This window comes from Eublepharis macularius, chromosome 6, assembly GCF_028583425.1.
Source record: "Eublepharis macularius isolate TG4126 chromosome 6, MPM_Emac_v1.0, whole genome shotgun sequence".
Lineage (NCBI taxonomy): Eukaryota > Metazoa > Chordata > Lepidosauria > Squamata > Eublepharidae > Eublepharis > Eublepharis macularius.
This window is the reverse complement of record NC_072795.1, coordinates 97,018,455-97,037,917: the sequence shown is the minus strand read 5'-3', so window position 1 is coordinate 97,037,917 and position 19,463 is coordinate 97,018,455. Positions and strand designations below refer to the sequence as shown.

Genomic DNA, 19,463 nt, shown 5'->3' with positions numbered 1-19,463 from the left:
GGAATTGTGAATGTGGCGCTCTGTGAGTCATGGAGTGAGTACCACTGGTGTAGAGTTTAGAGTGGTAAACTCTCCAGCTCGGATGTCTCCAAGATGCCTCTCTCCTCATTCTACTCATATAATTAATCTCTAAGGTGCTACTGGACCCGAATCTTGCTCTTCTACTACAGACCAATACAGCTACCCATCTGAAACTCCTCCTCATTCTGATAACTTTGTCAGAGAGTTGCAATTCCACTTTCCATGGCCTCTTGTCTTCCCACAGTGTTCCAGGTATTTATTTCCCATTCCCTTGGATGGGGTTATACTTCTCTTGAAAAGCTTGGTTTGCTGCTTGAGAGTGCTGCTCTCACTTTAGAAAACCAGGTGGCTGTTTCAGAGTACTTTTGCTTTTGACCAACTTTAGCTGATGTGTCATCTGCGCCCATTCCTGGTTCAGTCAGATCTAGCCACAGCGATTCATGTGTTAATTACATTTAGATTGGACTCTTGCAATGTACTTTATTTGCGACTACCCTTGAAGAGCATTCAGAAGCTGCAGCTAGTATAGAATGCTGCAGCTAGACTGCTGGTTGGGGCCAGCTGTCAAGGGCAGGTGACCCCAATATGACAGCAATTACACCAGCTGGCAATTTGTTCCTGAGCCCAATTCAAGGTGTTGGTTTTGGTCTTTAAAGCCCTACATGGTTTGGGACCAGGGTATCTGAAGGACTCTCTTCTCCCATACATTACTGGTTGGGAATGAAGATCATAGGGAGAGGCTGTTCTATCTGTCCCGTCAACTAAAGTAGCTCACCTGGTGAGTATACAAGAGGGGGCCTTTATGGAACAGCATCCCCAGGGAGGTGCACCTGGCTCCCTCACTGCCAGTTTTCAGGAGGCTGATGAAGCATTTATTTAATTACCCTTGTTTTTTAATTTTTATTGGCAGTCCTAAATTGTTTCTGTTTACTTATGTTATGATTAATTTATTTATATTGTAAGCAGCTTTGAGTTCCCACAAGGTAGAAAGGTGGTTAATGAATGTTTTAAACAACTAGAGTTTATTTATTTATTTTATTAAATTTATACTCCGCCCTCCCCACATCAGCAGGCTCAGGGCAGATAACAACACAATTTAAAACACATTCAGCTATCATTAAAAATTATAAAATTACTACATATTATCATTAAAATTACATATATATAAATATGCAATATACTATATATATATATATATATATATATATACATACACACATATAAAACAAGGAACAAGGCAGCGCATAATTTGTTTTAGACGTTCCATACAGCAGTTCTTCCCAGAACAAAATATAGTAAGATGGACAACAACATTACATGGGAGGGCCTATATTTTAAACCCCGCCCCCCCAGGGTTCCATGAAGCAAACTGGCAGGTCCCATCAGAGAAAAATTAGTGATGGGAAGAAGGATTAAGCTTCCTGGCCTGTTTCTCCACTGAAAACTGCCTCTTCCAGAAGGTGCTTTTCCTTATAAGAGCCAGTTTGGTATAGTGGTTAAGAGCAGCAGGACTCTAATCTGGAGAACTGGGTTTGATTCCCCACGCCTCCGCCTGAAGCCAGCAGGGTGATCTTGGATCAGTCACAGCTCTCTCAGCCCCACCCACCTCACAGGGTGATTTGGTGACCTCCTCAGGCAGGCCATTCCATAAGGTGGGAGCTACCATTGAGAAAGTGCGTGTATAGGCAGCTGCTGATTTTGCCCATTTGCAGAGTGGCACCTGCAGGAGGCCATGGTCAGATGAGCAAAGTTGCCATGGTAGAGCATAGGGAGAGAGTCCTGCAGGCATGAAGGACCAAGGTCATGAAAAGCTTTGTTTGTGATAGTCAAAACCTTGAATTGAGGCTGGTAACTGATGGGTAGTGACTGCAGGAAGAGGAGTCATGTATGCTCTGCCTAGTTCCTGATAATAATGGCGCAGCAGCTCTGTAACAGCTGGACTCTCTGAACTGACTTTGGGGGGAGACCTATGTATTACAGTAGTCTAGCCTGGATGTTACTATGACATGAATCTAGGTGGTCAGAATAACAACAGCAACATCATTTGATTTATATACCCCCCCCCTTTCAGGACAACTTAACACCCACTCAGAGCAGTTTACAAAGTATATCATTATTATCCCCACAACAGTCACCCTGTGAGGTGGGTGGGGCTGATAGAGCTCCTAGAAGCTGTGACTAACCCAAGGTTACCCAGCTGGCTTTTTAGCAGAGGAGTGGGGAATCAAACCCGGTTCTCCAGAGTCCCGCTGCTCTTAACCACTACACCAAACTGGCTTTGCCGTGGGCAAAGCAGAGAACCATCTTCCAGGCCAGCCTAATCTATTTAATGGGGTTGTGTGAAGTGGAAGAATTATGTGTGCCAATCTGAGTTTGGAAGAAAGGGTAGGGTTTAAAAATGTATGGGATAATGAGTAGACCGATAGGACATGGAGCAAGCTAAAAAATTAGGAGATATTTTCTGATGGAAATTAAGTACACAATGCGGTTTCCAATCACCACTTCTCTTAAGGAAAGTTTCGGGTGAAGGAGCAGAAACCAGCCTATAAGAGGGATTGCGACTAGTAACGGGTTAACGTGTCAGGCAATCAACCCGATAAACAAGTTTCGAAGCAAGCGCGAGAGACGCACGAGGCACTGCTGGAACACGAGGTTATAATTGCACCTAAAGATTAACGAAGGGGGAGCAGATCCTGCTCGTGGGCCCACCCCGCCCCCCGTCCCTTAGCCAATCGCGGGGAAGCTCAGCCGCACTCCGCCTTCGTTGCAAAGATGGTTTTGTTTTGCCATCTCTTTTTAGCCAACCAGGAGCTTGCGCTCAAGCATATGGCTGGGTGGGCAGGGTCTCCGTCTTCATAAACTCTGTATTAAATTGCTGGTCAAAATTACGTCGGTGGTATCTGGCCTGGCGTGCTCTGGAACTGCAGCTGTTGTTTCTCCAGCCGTTACGCGGATCTGCATCAAGTAGGATCCACACTTGCTCTCTTCCTTGTGGAGGACTCTCCCACTCTCTTTTTCAGCCTTCAAAGGTTGCCCGTGTAAAAGAAGGGGGCGTGGTGCAAGTTGAATCAGCAGCCAATCAGGGCGCCTCGTTCTCTTTCGACGTCACAATGCCTAGCGATGCTTAGAACCTGCAGCAGCAGCGGCAACAACAATAACAATAACAGAGAGGTTCACTCCCTGGGGCCGATCGTCTGGGCGTGAGTGGCCGGAGCCAGCAGCAGGAGCAGGCGGCGAGGGCTGCAGCTGCTACCGTCAGCCGCATCGGAGGGAGGAAGAACAAACCGAGCAACCCAAGAGAGACTCAAAAATAGAAACGCTTCTTCGCAGAAGCAATGTCATCGAGCGAGGCACCCGGGGTGCAAGAAGAGAATTTGCAGGGTAGGGGTCTTTATCCTTGGGGTGGTGGTTATCTTTTGGGGTCTCTTTATCAGGCCTTGATTTCAGGACTGCTTGTTAAAGGAATTTGCGCTTTATCTCTGCTGATCAGCAGCGGGGGCTCGAGATCGCTTTATTTTGAGCGCCCGAGGTCTTCCCAACCCAGGTTCTGTCCCCCCCCCTTGTCGGTGGTTACAGTTACAACATTTCTAGAGAAACGGCAGTTTCACAAGCTGAGTGATGAGAGATCGGATCTCACTGTCTTAGATCCCCACCGCTCGTCAGGAAGCATTCCAGGCCCTCGTTTCAGTGTGCTATTAATAACCTGGATTTGCTAGAAATTGGAGAAACGTGGATTTCCCTTGCCTTCCACGGATAGGATAACATTACTAGCAACCTGAGTTCCAGTACGGAAAATATTGTTTGCCCGGAATTCAGTGTACCCAGCAGGCAGGTTTAGGGGACGGTATTGTTGTTATAATAGTCCCTTATGCTCGCCATCTGTGTTCATTACACCTTTTGCCTATGTGACTCATCAGGGCTTGTGCAAGCTTGGTGGTAAACAGTAACCCTTGTAACTGTCATGGGATTTATAACTGGTATTTGGGGGAAAGCTAGTCAATGTAACATAAAAAGGGGGCTTTCCGTGTTCACTTAGTGAGAAGAAGATAGGGTCTCTATAATCAGATAAATAAGATTTTTACAATGTAGTATCTTGTGCTGTGGATTTGCCAGATCTTGTCTTTCAACTTCAAACTGGATATGCAGTGACCAATTCAGATTTGTTTCTGGTGCGCTCATATAAATGTTGATTTTTCCTTTGAACTTGAAGGCACTTTAGTTACCTCTTGATTTTGCGAAAATATACTGCTTTTTTATGTTCAGTGAATATACATGAATGAAAGATGCATAGGGCTATTGTATACACACTGGGCTAGTTCTTTATCATGAAAAATGTCTGAAAGGTGATTACAAATGAAACCTAGCCCCAAACCTTCCAGTCTGTATTGTTTTGTTCATGATATCGTATGTCCCAGTCCTTTCTGGACTATCATTTTAGCCCCCTACTACAGCATAACAGATTCTCCAAGAAAAGTTTAAGGGAAGTGAAATGGGTGCAATTAATCTTGTGGTTAGAATGCAGAACTTGCAGAAAATGTGAAATCTGTTGCCTCATTTGCCACACTCAAAAGATTTCATGTTCGCAGCATATTTTTGTGATCCTTACCTCTTGAGTGCACAGGAAGACTGGCAGAATTCTAGCTGAGTGGAAATGCAAAAGACTTGGGAAACGCACCTAAGCTTGGAGCTTCTATTTTTTTTCCAGTCTCTGACTTCAGGTGGCTCCCCCCCTCCAGCAAGATGACTGTGCCTTTAAATATCTGATAGAAGTGGAGGTAGTATATTGGGCATGGGAATCCTGCTGGGAGGGGCAGCGATAGCAAAACTGGCAGCCCCGTCTCCTTGTGGCTGAGTAGTGTTGATGCTTTGTGAATAATCTCTCTTCAGTTGTTTTGCAAGAGGTATTTCATAACTCTTGGCGACTTTCTTTTTGAAGTGACACAGAGAGACTGACTGTTCCCAGAGATATTTATTTGTTGATAACATATGTAATCTGTACAAAATGCACTACATTGAACCGAGAAATGAAAATGACACAGGCTGCTTAATAACATGTTTCTGGCTCTTGGTGTAGCTGTCTGCTTTTCCTTTCTTCCCCTGTCACTTCTTGCTTACCTTCCTCTGGTTTCTTCTGCTGCTAAGCATCCTGGGAATTGTAGTTACAAGGGCTGCTAGGCCACAGAAACAGAGTAGGAACAGACTTGTAGAAATGAATGGTTAGGCAGAAGCATGTACCTAAATGGAGGCCTCTGAAACTCGCAAATGGGTTGCTTTGTTAAACAAGGCTGTTCTTGATTGTTAAGTCAGAAAACAGAAGTCTTGAGGATACAAAAACCCAGTAGTGCTCTCTCTCCTTCCCAGCCTAATTTCAAACAGTAAAGTCTTTTGGTACAAATGTCTGCTTTGGACAGTAAGTTCAGTACTCAGCAGTGTTATTTTTTTCTCTTATGGAAATGATGAGGCAATTGTTCACTTTCATTAATTCAGTCAGATATTGTTAAACTTCTAATTGCCTGTTGCCTCACAGTCAGGCTTAGCTAAGGGCTAAACATCAACCTGGTTGCAAAATGAATCAGGTCAATAGAAGTGACTTTGCAAACTAGGCTATGCCGCAGGTCAGAGCGTCTTACGCTGTCACTAATGGGTATGAATGTGTTTGGCACGGCAAAACAAAAATAGTGTGAAGCTGGCCAGGGCTTGTGGTGCTTAAGAAAAAGGAGTGGGGAATCCCCTGCTTGTTGAAAAAGTTTTCCCACCGAAGCCATCCATCCTTTCATTTTGGGAATATTGACTGTATTGTGGTGTTACTTGGTGTGGCTTTCATGGATCACTGTCCCGTATTTGAGAAAAGAAAGCCAGGTAGGCTACAGCATAGACCTGCATTGCATTTTTTGCTAGAATGAATGGAACAAAGCTTGCATGTTTTTAGGTTGTTTCCTTTTAATCAGGGGACCTCTGAAATTAATTTTTGGAGATGACACTGCAGGATCATACAGCAGTAATAGTAAAGTGTATAATCACTCCCTATCCTTTTACCGATAAAACACTTTTGAGACTGTTCCCTTATCTTACAGCCCTCCTATGTGAGTGCAAAAGCCCTCTTGAATAATTCAGGTTTGCATAGTTTGTGAAAAGCTCAGGGAGTGGAAGCTTTCCTAACCACTTCAGGTTGGCCATTCCTTAAAGGGGCCACCACAGAGAATGCACATGTACAGCATCTGTTGATTTTGCTCATCTGCAAATTTAGATACTGCCTTGAGATGAATAGGTTTTAACCAAGCTTAAAGGGACACGTCATTGCAGTTTCCTATTAGAGCAGAGTTTTATTATTAACTTGCAGTAATCTATGTCCTCTGCCTGCTCCCTTCCTGGAATGCAAGAAGGAAGCAGTTTAGCCAGGCCTGAAAAGAGATGGTCAGCAAATGGATGTGTGCCTTTTTACCTACCCAGTTTTGCCTCCCCTCTCCCTTTTGGTCCCCCTGAAACCCACACCAAGCAGGTTCCTGGGTGGAACTCCACTTCAGCAGCAATGGAAATGGGAATGCCACTCTGCCAGCCAGCCAGGAGCAAGACCCAGCTTCGATTTCTATTCACAATGGTGACATGGAGAAAATTCTTCTAGATGCCCAACATGAGTCTGGAAGAAGCAGTTCACGAGAAAGCTCACACTGTGACAGGTACCCCTAAATACACTACATTAGACATTTTCAAGCATTTTTGATTGTTAATATAGAGTATTATGAGTTTGACAAACCTGTCACATGATGAAGTTGGGTCCCTTTTTAAATCACCATGCTGTCTCTTTATCAGAACTGTTTTCACCAGTTTCATTCCTGTTTCATGTCAGATATTTAAACTTGGTTGGAACTGGTGATAAAAGTGAGCAAAGCTTTATCGGAACGCTCCTCTGTGAACAGAGTTCCTTTAAGCCTAGCGTTAGCTTCTAATGGTCTTCTAGGGTTGAAGCTAAGCAGGTATAGACCTGGACATTGTCTAAAAGGGAGAGCTCGATGTAAGCTGCTCTGAGCCTTCTAAAGGCTTTTAATGCCCCTAAGTGAATTTGTAGTGGTGATGAGGCCTCCAGTTGATTGGCCCCATGGGGAGTTGGGCTGGCAGTCAGTACATAACTCTGGCTTTCATTGGCTCAGTTGCTCATATCCTGAAGATAGCCCTTGACTGGACTCTTGCCATAAAGAAGGGCAACAGATGACCCCAGAAAAGAAAGGACGGAAGAAGCATGGGAGAAGTAAAGACAAATAAAAAACAATTAGTCAAATCTTGGGCTGCAGGCTCTAGTAAAACAGTGTGTGCCGATCTAATTTTACTTACTGAGCACAATTCTCAGCTTCCTACTTGCCTAGCTCCTAAACCCCACTAACTATACTTCACCAAATAGATGTGGACCAGATCTAATGAACTTTGGTGTCCTGTCAAAAGCAGCTCTGTATAGTGGAGTGGGTAGTTTCTTAACTGATATGCAAACCAGATCCAGTTGTTGAAATATGGAAACGAAGTAATTGTTGCAATTAACCGTGCAACTGTAGCTCTAGCTCAGTGGGTGCTCTTGATCCATCACGTCCTTGCATCAGGGAATATGATAGATTTCTTGTGCGTGATGAGGTAATTCTTCCAAATTTGCTTGTTGATGAAAGGCTATTTGCCAAACATAGCAATGCATTATTACACACCTTTTTTTCTGTAACATTTTTTGTATAACTCCTTTTATCTTTCTTTACAAAGTCCTCCTCGTTCTCAGACGCCTCAGGATGTTCTCAGAGCTTCTGAAGTAGAGAGCCGTGGTAGTGGAGAAAAGAATAGTTCTCAGGTAAAAGTTACCATTTTTGCTTTATCCTGCACATTCGTATCTCGGGTTGCCTTCCCTTAAGGAAGTGCTTCTGTTTCAGGCATCAGATAAACATAAGATGCTGAGTTACACCAGTTCAGACCATTGGCTTGCCTGGATCTGCATTGACGAATCTGATAGGCAGCTGTCCTCTAGGGCTTCAGAAAAAGGAGAACTTTTCCCATCTCTTACTAGCTGGGAGGGCTGGGGACTGAACCTGAGACCCTGTGGTTGTAAAGCATGTACTCTAACGGTGAGCTGCAACTCCTCCCACAGTCCCTCCACTCCTTTCCATAGCAATATGTGTGTGTACATCACATTACAATTGACTTACAGTGAACCCAGGAAGGGGCTTTCAAGACAAGTGAGAAGAAGAGGCTATACCATGCCACCTTCCCTCCCACAGCATTATGTAGTGACTGGGAAATGCAGTCCTTTCTTTAGCTGATGGGCGCATTTTAACTTAGAATACTCCTTGGGAATGTTATTGTGAGATACCTCTTTGATGAGTCCTAACACTTTCTTTTTTTTTGAAAAAATTATTGGGTTAGAATCCATTATTTTTACATTTACATTCAATTTTCCCCAATTTTTTCATCTCTAACCCCCTCCCTTTCCCCCCCCCCCCTTTTTGTTGACTTCCAACAGCTTTCCAACCCTTTGTCCCCTTTCCCTTACTTTTATTAGCTTCCTCTATCTAAAACAAATATATATTCTCCATTATTCTAAGCAGTACATCCTTAACTATTTTTAACATTGTATGCCCAAACTGTAAGTCTTTGTTTCCATCTTAGATAAACAATTTATCCCATTTTTCAATTTCAAATATTTCTATATATCATAAACCATATAGATCATACATTCATTTATATCAAACAATTTGACTTATTCTCTATATATTACTCATTCTATCTTTTTGTAATAATTCTATATATCTCTCATCACGTAGTCAATCAATTTGACTCATCTATATCTTCAGACATTCAGTTTGGTACAAAACTTACCAAAAAGAAAGAAAATATTGTTAGTTAATCAATCCTTATATTTAATCCTTATAGTTAATTATTTTCTATCTATGTTCTGTTTGTTAACCTATATATATCTATATATATATCAATCTATTAATCTGACTGCTTATTAATTCACATTTATCTCTTCTCCCCCCGGTAAAGTCTCCCCCCTCTACTTCAGTGCTTCAGTAGTTCTCAAACTGCCAGTTTTCCTCCCACCTCCCATTTCTTCTCCAGGTGTTGTTTCAGCTTCTCCCAGTCTGTGTTGAACTGCCCTGAGTCCAGATCTCTCAGTTTTCTTGTCATCTTATCCATTTCAGCCATATACAGCAATTTGTAAATCCAATCTTCAATAGTTGGCACTTCTTGTACTTGAGTCCTAACACTTTCAACAGCTGTGTGACAAATCTGTTTTATAAAATTGAGAGTATTTCCAAAAAAGGATTTCTCATCTTAAAGAGTAATCCTAAGCAAGTATATGCAGAATCTTATTCAGGTCTATTCAGTGGGGCTTACTTTGAGGAAATTTTTATTAGGATTGTACTGTGAATAACTTATTTCTTAGAATAACTTTTAGAACTCTGCATGCACTCATATCAATACAGTTGTTCAAAGTGACGATCCTGCTGAATGCCCCGCTGACCTGTGGGCCTTAGAGAGACCAAGATGCTCAGTGGCCATCCCGGGCCCCCACCCGGTAGTACACTGCCCTCCCAAGCCCACCCGATTCTTGGAGGATTTCCTTGCTCTCTGTGGGTATCTACACTGTCACCAGCTGGTTGATTAGAAAGTTTCCTGCTAAGAGGGCTAGCACTCTGTCCATGTTGCTGTGTACAGACTCTGCTTAGTGCCCCCATCTGCTTTCACTCTGACTAGCCTTCGAAGGGGTGACTTACCACACTTACACACTCTCAGAGATCTAGCAGTCTATTGACTGCCACCCTTTTCCTGGTGCCATTTTAGTAAACTGTTTGAGTGGGAGGTGGGGTGTATCATAATTATAAAGAACAAATTTCCAGCATTCAAAATAATCAGAAAAGTATTAAAAGAAAAATATCTGCACGCATACTCTGCATTGCAGTGGATCAAGGAGGGTTACAAAGAACTTGCAACCCTTAGTCCCCTCACTAAACATACCTTGACTATTATTATTCTAGGGTAGGCTCTTTATTCTTAAAGTTACAGTGTTCTATCAGTCATTCATTACATTGAGTCTTTGTCCAGGCTGCCTGTTCTTTGTTAGCTCCATGTGGTAATGGAGGCCATCAAGATGGAGCCTGGATGTGAGAGCTCCTTCCTATGAGTTACCCCAGAATACGCTTCTTAAAATTGACCTCATCTCCCCCCCCACTGTCTTTTTACTGTTCTTCCAAAGAAGAGGTACCATGTACTATTTTGCATCCCCAATTCTCTGTCACCACTATTCCTGCCAAGGAGTGAGATGGGGCTTTGATTTTTTTTCTTTGCTAGCTAGAAGCATTTGCTTAGCCAGGCCTTAAGTACTGAATGCTTGTGAGAGTTATCAATGGGATGGGGGTACTTGAGAGCAATTAACCTCTCTCCCGTTTCCCGTCCTTGTACTGACACAGAAAGTTCTTTGAATGTGGGATTTTTGTAGCCTCACAACTCTCAATAGCATGATGTAGCACATAAGAGGAGTGCATTCCTCCAGAGATGACATGTCCTGCAGATGGACATGTTTTATCAGATGGGATGGGCCCAAAATGATTAGACCACTAGACCAATGTAGTCTAAGGGCCAGTTGTCATTTTAATCTTTTGTTAAATCTGCAAAATTGGACGCTTGACTCCAAAAATCAGAACGATAGCCAAGAAAGATTTCATCTATACTATAATAAACCAGCTGGGTTGGATTGTACGAATCATGAGCAGAAGCAGTTGCAGATCTTTTCCCCCAGCAGCCTAAGACCCCTGAAAAGCTGGTGCTGGGAGGCAGAGGAGCCCCATGGACAAACGGTCATGGGAATGGGGCACTGCTATAGAAAAGGGAATCCAGCAACTTTGTTCCCATTACCCCCTTGTGCTGACGGAGCTTCCTGAATCAGTGGGAAGCGAGGATTGATGTCACCTGATTCCACTCTTCACAGAAGTTCCCTGTACACTATCATATTTTGTCTATGGAGCTCCCATGGCTCTGACCATTAGCTTTTCAGAGACCTCAGAAGACTGCTTAGGGGAGGAGGTGGGATGGGAAAGAGCCAAGTTGCTTGTGATTTATAGGATCCCACCTGCATGCAATGCAGATAATAGTTATTCATCTAATTGGCAACTCACTCTTTGGATTGCCCTAATACATATTCAGCCCTAAATAGATTTCAGTGCCATTTAGAAAAATCATGCCACTGGTCTATCCAGATGGGACTGCTGAGGCCCTCAAAGGTTTCTTCCGCCTGCTCGACTTGAACCTGAGGAATTTTTACCCATAGTCATCCCCTTCTTGGTGGTCTTGGATCCAAAAGCTGAATACCAGAAATGTGGGAGAAGGAAGGATTTCCGACTATTAACTATGGTACAGTTCATGCTTATTGATCTCTGCCCTTGGATACTGACACTGCTTCCTTTGAGTGTGGTATCTTGGCCTGGCTCAATCAGTATTTTTAAAAATCTAATAATAGTTTTGGTGCTGTCTGGTTATACGTACCCTTCTTTTAGTCTGAAGAAGATTTCCTGGAAAGAAGGAAAGAAGTTGAACGGCTTTTGAAAAAGAATTCTGATTGGATGTGGGATTGGTCCAGCAGGCCTGAGAACATTCCACCCAAGTGAGTCATCATACTGGGAACAATGCAAATTGGTTATGCAGATCTGTTAGGTAAATTAATTTGTTCATACACATTTGCTGATAGGGTTCTCTTTTCTTCTGATATATCAGGGAGTTTCTGTTTAAACACCCCAAGCGCACAGCTAGCCTCAGCATGAGAAACACAAGTGTGATGAAGAAAGGAGGCATATTTTCTGCAGAATTTTTGAAGGTCTTTCTGCCATCTCTGCTGCTTTCCCATCTGCTTGCTATTGGACTAGGGTAAGAACTGATTCAATTAATTGGCCAATTGTAGAGTTGTAAGGCTGGAAGCCCAACTGTGCTGTTGTAAGATAAGATTTCCTATATTCTTAATAATGCTAACTGGTTACCTATATCAACTATTTTACAGGTTACACCAAAAGTAATGTGGCAGAATATCATGTTCCTTCATGAAAACAAATATATTGAATGAATACCTGCCATTACAAAAATTGAGCTACCAGTCCTGCAGACATTCCAGAAGTGGATATTATTCATAAATCTGAAATCTCTGTAACACTGAGATTTTATTTATTTATGTCATTTAGAGTCCGCCTTTCTCACTGAGACTCAAGGTAGATTACATAGTGTGAGATTAGCACAGTCAGTGACATTTCCATACAGTGTCAATGACATTTCCATAAACAATGTCATAGGATTTTACAAAGATATAGATTAGCAAGGATCAAATACAAAGTTGAAGAATTGCTGAAACAGAACATAATCAGTTCTAGGATTGACATTAGACAACATGAAGCACAGGTAGTATATAGGAGTACATATTCAAAGCAACAAATAATATGCAAGGCAACATAGTGGTTTTTTGGTCCCTAACTCCTTAGCGAAGCATCTGAGACCTCCTCCTATCCGAGTAAAAAGCCTTTTTGAATAATACGGTTTTGCATCATTTGTGGAAAGCCAGGAGAGTGGGTGGTCTCCTGACCTCCTCAGGTAGGCTGTTCCACAGGGTAGGGGCCACCATAGAGAGAGCCTGTAAGCAGGCTGCTGTTGATTTCGCCCATGTGCAGGCTGGCACCTGCAAGAGGCCCTGTTCAGATGAGTGAAGCTGCCATGGAGGGACATAGGGAGGGAGGCAGTCTCATAGGTTTGCTGGGCCAAGGCCGTGAAGAGTTTTGTATGTAATAACCGATACTTTGAATCGAGCATGGTAACTGATAAGTAGCCAATGGAGTGACTGTAGGATGGGAGTGATGTTCATACTCCTGCTCGCTCCTGCTAACAGTCGAGCTGTAGCATTTTGCACCAATTGGAGCCTCCTAGTTAACTTAGATGGGACACCAACGTATAGTACATTACAACAGTCAAGTTTTGATGTTACCATAGCATGGATCTAGGTAGCCAGGTCAGCCGTGTCAAGGTAAGAAGCCATCTTCTCGGCTAGTGTGAGATTGTAGTAAGCATTTTTTGTGGCTGCTTTAACTTATTTTTCTAGTAGTAGCACTGGATCCAGTATAACCCCTAGGCTCTTAACCGAGTCTGCAAGAGTCAGATGAACTCAATCAAATGTGGGGAGTACAATGTCTTACAAGTTCTCTGCCTTCCCAACAAGCATCACTTCAATCTTGTCTGGGTTCAATTTCAATTTATTTTTCAGCCATTTCACCATGGCTGTCAGGCAGCGATCTAAGATTTCTACTGCATCCTGTGGGGACCTGGATAGTGAGATATGGAGTTGATGTCATCTGCATATTGAAGACATCACACTCCATAGCTGTGAATGAGTTCTGCTAAAGGTTTTACGTAGAGGTTGTTCAGACTTTCAACATTCCCTTTCCAAAAATGTAGTGGGCTTGGAGAACATTTCCTTGGAGCTTTAATTGTTCTGTAGCTTTTAAAAAAAGAAACTGGCTGTTATCCTGGCCTCTTAGACAGGAGAAGGTAAATGTACAAGATCTAGGATCACATAAACAATTTGATCTCTAGTTCACAAATAACTTTGTGAATGATTCTAGTGAAAATCCATCATTCACACAGTTGCTCAAAAATAGTTCCATGAACTTGCCTGTAAGACTCAAGGAACTCATTACAAAAATCATTCCAGTGATGTGATGGATTATATTGGCATACATTTTTATGAAATAGAGTACATTGCTGTCTTAATCAACATCCATAAAACAGGGAAAGAAACTTCTGACCCATGGAAACATTGAAAGAGAAGCAGTCTTGAAATATCAGAATGAGCAGAAGCACAGTAGCTTCTGAGCAGAGGAACTGCAATTTAGTTAAAAGGTACTTATTTCTGTGGTTGTTGTATTGGAGCTGCATTAGCAGGGAATGAACTATACATGGAGATCCTATTGGCGTATTTCTGGGAAATGAAGTCTTTTGAATGAATCTGTAGGGTGTGTGTGTAAGACATGAAGCTCTCCACTAGTAGCATCTGTTCTTCTACATTGCCTCTCATTTTTGTCATGAGACCATTGGAACTCCAGTAGAAAGTAAGAAATGTTATAGATGCGTGTGCACGCATATGCATGCACATGCACACACATGCACATGTAGTGGTTAAGTAATTGAGCTACAATTCAGCACTTTACTGATTTGAATCTCATTACTGCTATGGACTCTTCAGATGGCCTTGGGTAAGTCACTCCTCTCAGCCCCAACTGCATTGCCATACATAACACCTGTTTTGCGCCAGCTGCATTGGCTTCCGGTGGAGTTCTGGATCAGGTCCATGGTTCTGCTCTTAACCTTTAAGGCCTTTAGTGGACTGGGACTGACATACCTGCGAGAATGCCTCTCGCCTTATGTTCCCTGTTTAGCAGATAAACTTCTCATGGTGATCTGTGGCCCCAAGGATGATGTTTTTGCTTTGACCAGAGCCAGGGCTTTTTTGGCCCTGGCACCAGCCTGGTGGAACTCTCTGTCTGTGGAAACTCAGACCCAGTGGGACTTTCTGTCATTCTGCAGGGCCTATAAGGTGGAGATGTTCTGCCAGGCTTTTGGTGGTCGAGGCAGGCGAATTTCCCAACTGCCCTTTTGCTGAGGGGGGCTTGTGTCCCTTTCTTGTTTTGTTGTCCTCCTAACCGCTTGCCACCCATTCCATGGGATTTGAGATTGGGATTGTGCAAAATGAACACTCTATAGCAGATGCTGTTATTAAATCTGAAATACTGTTGATTTTATTCGGTATTATATTATTGTTTTATCTTTTTATGTGTATTACTTATTGTTGCAATCTGCTCTGGGCCTTTTCGGGGGGAGAACGGACTATAAATTCAATAAAATAAATAATTGTCCAGAAGAGTAGTATACAAAAAAACTGTTATTATGTTGTTATAATGATTCCCCCCTGCTCTTTGTCCGAAATAATGCTCAATGCAAATAAGTCATGTTGTCTTGGAAGAAGGTCACCACTTTATTCAGTAGGGCTTACTCCTAGGTAAATAAACAAGATTTCAATCTCCACTTTGGGAACGCTCAGGTGGAGGAGGGACAGGTGACTGTGGCATGCTCATGTGTCTAAAAAGCATCAAATCTGGCTTTGTAGAAGCTCTGTGCAGTTTTTGGCTAATGATCTGAAGTAGACATAGAACCACAAAATGAACCAAATTTCACCATGAAATTGGCTGTTTTGTAGTTCATGAACCACAGTTTGTGGAAGCCCGGTTATTTGTGAACTTCCACGAACTGTCTGCCAGTTCATTTGGTTCGTGGATCAGCTGCTTGGCGGGGATTTCCCCATTAAGCAGCCGATCCAAGCTGGCAGGGTTTGTATGCCCCTTTCCCTGCTGCTTCGCAGTGGCAGGAGAAGGAGCATTTAAACCCCTGGATCAGCTGCTTGGTGGGATCACTCCGACAACAGCTGATCCAAGCCGGTGGGTGTGAAATGCCCCTTTCCCTGTTGCTTTGCAGCAGCAAGGAAAAGAGCATTTAAACCCCCAGATCAGTTGCTTGTCTGGGATCTCCCTAACAAGCAGCTCATCCAAGCCGGCGGCAGCAGCAGCACGGAAAGGAGCATTTAAACCCCACGAACCAGTTCATGAACTGGGGCAAATTTGTGAAAGTTTGTGGTTCGTGGATCGAGATGAAACACAAGACTCTCGTTTTGTGCTCATGTCTAATCTGAAGCAGTCTTAACTGAGCACTTTCAGATTTCCCCAAAAGGTCCTTGTAGTTTTTCATCTGCTTTGGTGTTTAGTTCAGTATTTCTCATGTGAATTGGGCAGTACTTTATGCAAAGTCTGAAAATGAAGAGTTTATAATGGAGATTGCAGCTTTTGTAAATAAATCCCAAGATATTATGTCTTTCTCATGCACCCACACTTACCCACATCTATTTGTGACCTGAAATTAAAAAGAAGCCAAGTTTGCAGAAGCTTTCCTGCCTGGTTGCCTGCATGTGATCCATCATCTTCCCTGGTTACCAGGTAAATGGCTGCTTGCAAGGCCTGGATTAAATGCAAAGTATGCACTTACAGTTATGGAAAATGTAGAATCAGTAGTCCAAGCAGGAGAGGTGCTATAGCATTTGACAGTGGTTTCTGTGAAACACAACACTTATTGGCTGTTATTTTTGTGCCTAAGGATTTATATTGGAAGACGATTGACAACCACACCTTCCAGCAGCTCATTATAAGAGGGGGAGAAATTCCTGTCTCCTGCACCACTGTGACAACACCTGTCCAGGCATGCAAAATGGTGAAGAAAAGGAACTCTGGAGTGTGCAATAGCTACCTGGCTCTGTATGTCTTTTGTTCTGTAAATATTGTTCTCCTGGTTTAATTGTAGATGGGGAGGATGAAAAGCAAAGCCAAACTCTATGTAAGCCCCCCCCCTTTTTTTTTTTGCTCAATTCTGCAGCATATTTTAGATTTAACATCTGATGAGATTCTGGAGAAATGAATTAATCTTTTTATAAGTAATGGTACTAGTGTGTTTCAGGAAAAAAGAATGTAACTTTCTTGTTATTTAAGATAATACATCAAGGATGTGTATGGCTATTTCTGCTGTGCAAAGACTGGATTAGGATTGCTCGTAGTAGCACTCCCAGGAAAGATTGGGACAGAAGTAGATGGGATCTTGCCTTACATTTTTAAAGAACAGGATCTTTTTACTTGATTTGAAATAATTTAACAATTTGCTTTAAGATTTAATAGTGAATCCTAAATACTTTTAATACAAACCTGTGTGGTTGTGATGGGATACTTCCCATTCTCTTTAAATATTAACGTGCTGTTCAATGATAATTCATAATTGATATATATATGCATGACTTTAGTGTGGTAAGGCAGTTTATACTAATGCTGAAACAAAGATCACTCAAATGAAAATTATGGCATAAAGCTGATGTAGCTTGAGGGGAGTTGTGTTGGATGAACAGTTTCCTTCCCTTCTGCCACTGCAGCTGCTGTACTTCCTGAAATTGTGCTCCTGGGGTTAATAGATCCAGAGAAAACTGGGGATCTGCAGTAGAAAGGAGAAATTGGGGCAAATCATCCTCTCCTCGGCTGATTCTGCACACGTTGGATAATGCACTTTAAATGCATTTTATCAATCATTTGAGGTGGATTTTTTGTTCCGCACACAAATCCATTCCAAATGATCTATAAAGAGGATTGGAAGTGCATTATCCAATGTGTGCGGAATCAGTGACAAGTGCTCTTCTGCTTGTTGCACTAACAGAATGGCACGTTAGGATCCAACCTTTATTAACAATCCAGATATTTAAGAAGAAATAGCAGTGGTAGGTCATATAGACTGAAGGTCCATTCAAAGATTTTCTATGACAAGCTCATAAACCATGCAAGTTAGGACAGCCACCAGCCGCTATTCATCCAGACATCTGGTAATTGGAGAGAGACTGCTTCTGAACATGGAGTTTCTGTTACTGTCATGTTTACAGTGCCATTGCCCGATCTACCTTCTATACATTCATTTAAAGACATAAATGGTTAAGAATATCTTTTTTGCCCAATGCAGATTTGGCGATAAGCGAATGTGTCAGGAAAAGAAATAAAGTTTCATAACCAAGTCTGTGCAGGCACACATTGGAATTCCAGAGTGTATAAATCCACAAATGCAACATTGCCTTTTCTCATAAAAGCCTGCCAGACTGGTGCCATGCATTCTACTGCTAAATAAATTTCATTGAAGTTCAGTGGGACACATTGTGTAATACTGCAGACTTGATTTTTACGCTGGAGAATAGTAAGCGCTATCAGTTTGATAGCCTCCCCCCATCTATATCATAGCTTCAACAATGAGCCTTAAATGACCTCAAATAACTGCTTCCTGTTTGGAAAGAATAGTCAAGTACTGCCTGGCATCCACCCATATTAATATTGTGTACTTATAATCATATCTGTTTAAAAGCAAATTTGCTTTTCTCATTGGCTTTGGCCTTATCATTTGGCAAACATAGGTTTTTGTTTTTGTCCTTCTAGAACAGAACTGAAATTAATATATAGCTGTGTTACTGTGTACAGTGACATCTCATGTAATTCAGCTGTGTAAGCAGTTTGCATAATTTGAAATATCATAACTTAATAAATTAGGTAGTTATGGGGGGAGGGAGTAACTCAGTTGGCCACAATAGGGTTCCATATGCTAAGATTTCCCCAAGTTAGCTGCTACTCCACGCTAACCTATTCCTTCAAGCAACTGGGGTGGGACCACAGCATCATAGCAGAGCATCTCCTTTGCTTGCACAGAGTCCCAGGTTCAATTCCAGTTAAATGGGTGATGTGAGAGGTGCCTCCCTGAGACCCCGGAGAGTTGCTGCCAGTTAGAGTAGACCATACTGATCTTAATAACTAATGTTCTGATTCAGCATAAAGCAGCATCGTATGTAGGAAGTGGCTTCAGTTTGTACTTGCAGCTTTGCTGGAAAGAATTTCCCCATCTCCTTTAGATGAAAAGAACAGCTACTTTAGTGAAGGGATTTTTTTGCCAACAAGAGGACATTCTGGCCTTCTAGGTCCTACTGCAGCCTGAATGTTCCCCGTTTAAAATGCTGCTCCTGGGAGACAGGAAACCGCTTGAGGGGCAAATTGAGGATTTGCAGCAGGTGGGGTGAAAGGGGAAATGGGCAAAACCCATTAGCAGAAGTCTGCTGCTAATCTAATTTGTATTAATTACAATCTTTGATTCCTTGGGAAGCTGTAGAACACTCAGTGTATGTTTAGTTGTTAGTGACAGTTGTATGTACTTCTGAAGTGATCACTTGATTTGTTCTGGACTGTTTGTAGACCTTGACAGTATCCTTGAAGCTGGTTTTTCCTCCATCTGCTACAGGATTGTAAATACCTACTGCATTTTTGTGTAATCGTTTGTACCACTAACTTTAAAACTATGTTAGAATAGTATATTAAGGGGAAAATATCAGAAATATCATCTTCTGGCTATTCATAACATTGACAAGCTGTGAAGTACTTTCTTATGCATTGAATGTATATGGCAAGTGAATTATATGAAGACAATAAAATGAGTAAACATCTCTTGCTGTGTTTACATCTGACAGAAGTGGAAAAATACACGAATCAGTTAAAAATGTCATAATAAACATACCATTAAACAGATATATTTGAGAGTGAAGGGCTAGGACTGGGCTGAGAATAAGATGGTGTATACAGCAGACCCCCTTTACTAAGGAAACCTTTCAAATAATGTCATTCCATTGCTGTTACAAGTAGATATCAGTACCAACGTTCACAAGCAGTGAGTAGAGGTTTGCATGCCTTTATGCTATACTCTATCTTGCTTTAAAATGGCCATATCACCATTAAGAAAATTGTTCCAGTGATCTAAACGGTAAATCAAAACCA

At 42.1% G+C, this 19,463-nt stretch overlaps 1 protein-coding gene across 1 annotated transcript; it reads left to right on the top strand.

Moving 5' to 3' along the window:
• The first annotated feature begins 2,925 nt into the window (after positions 1–2,925).
• Positions 2,926–19,135, top strand: BNIP3 (BCL2 interacting protein 3). The gene is made up of 6 exons (XM_054982531.1): positions 2,926–3,402; positions 6,521–6,698; positions 7,762–7,846; positions 11,547–11,653; positions 11,764–11,913; positions 16,225–19,135. The coding sequence occupies exons 1-6, from the start codon at positions 3,357–3,359 to the stop codon at positions 16,274–16,276; spliced, it is 618 nt and encodes a 205-aa protein (XP_054838506.1). The 5' UTR covers positions 2,926–3,356; the 3' UTR covers positions 16,277–19,135.
• Positions 19,136–19,463: the final 328 nt, after the last annotated feature.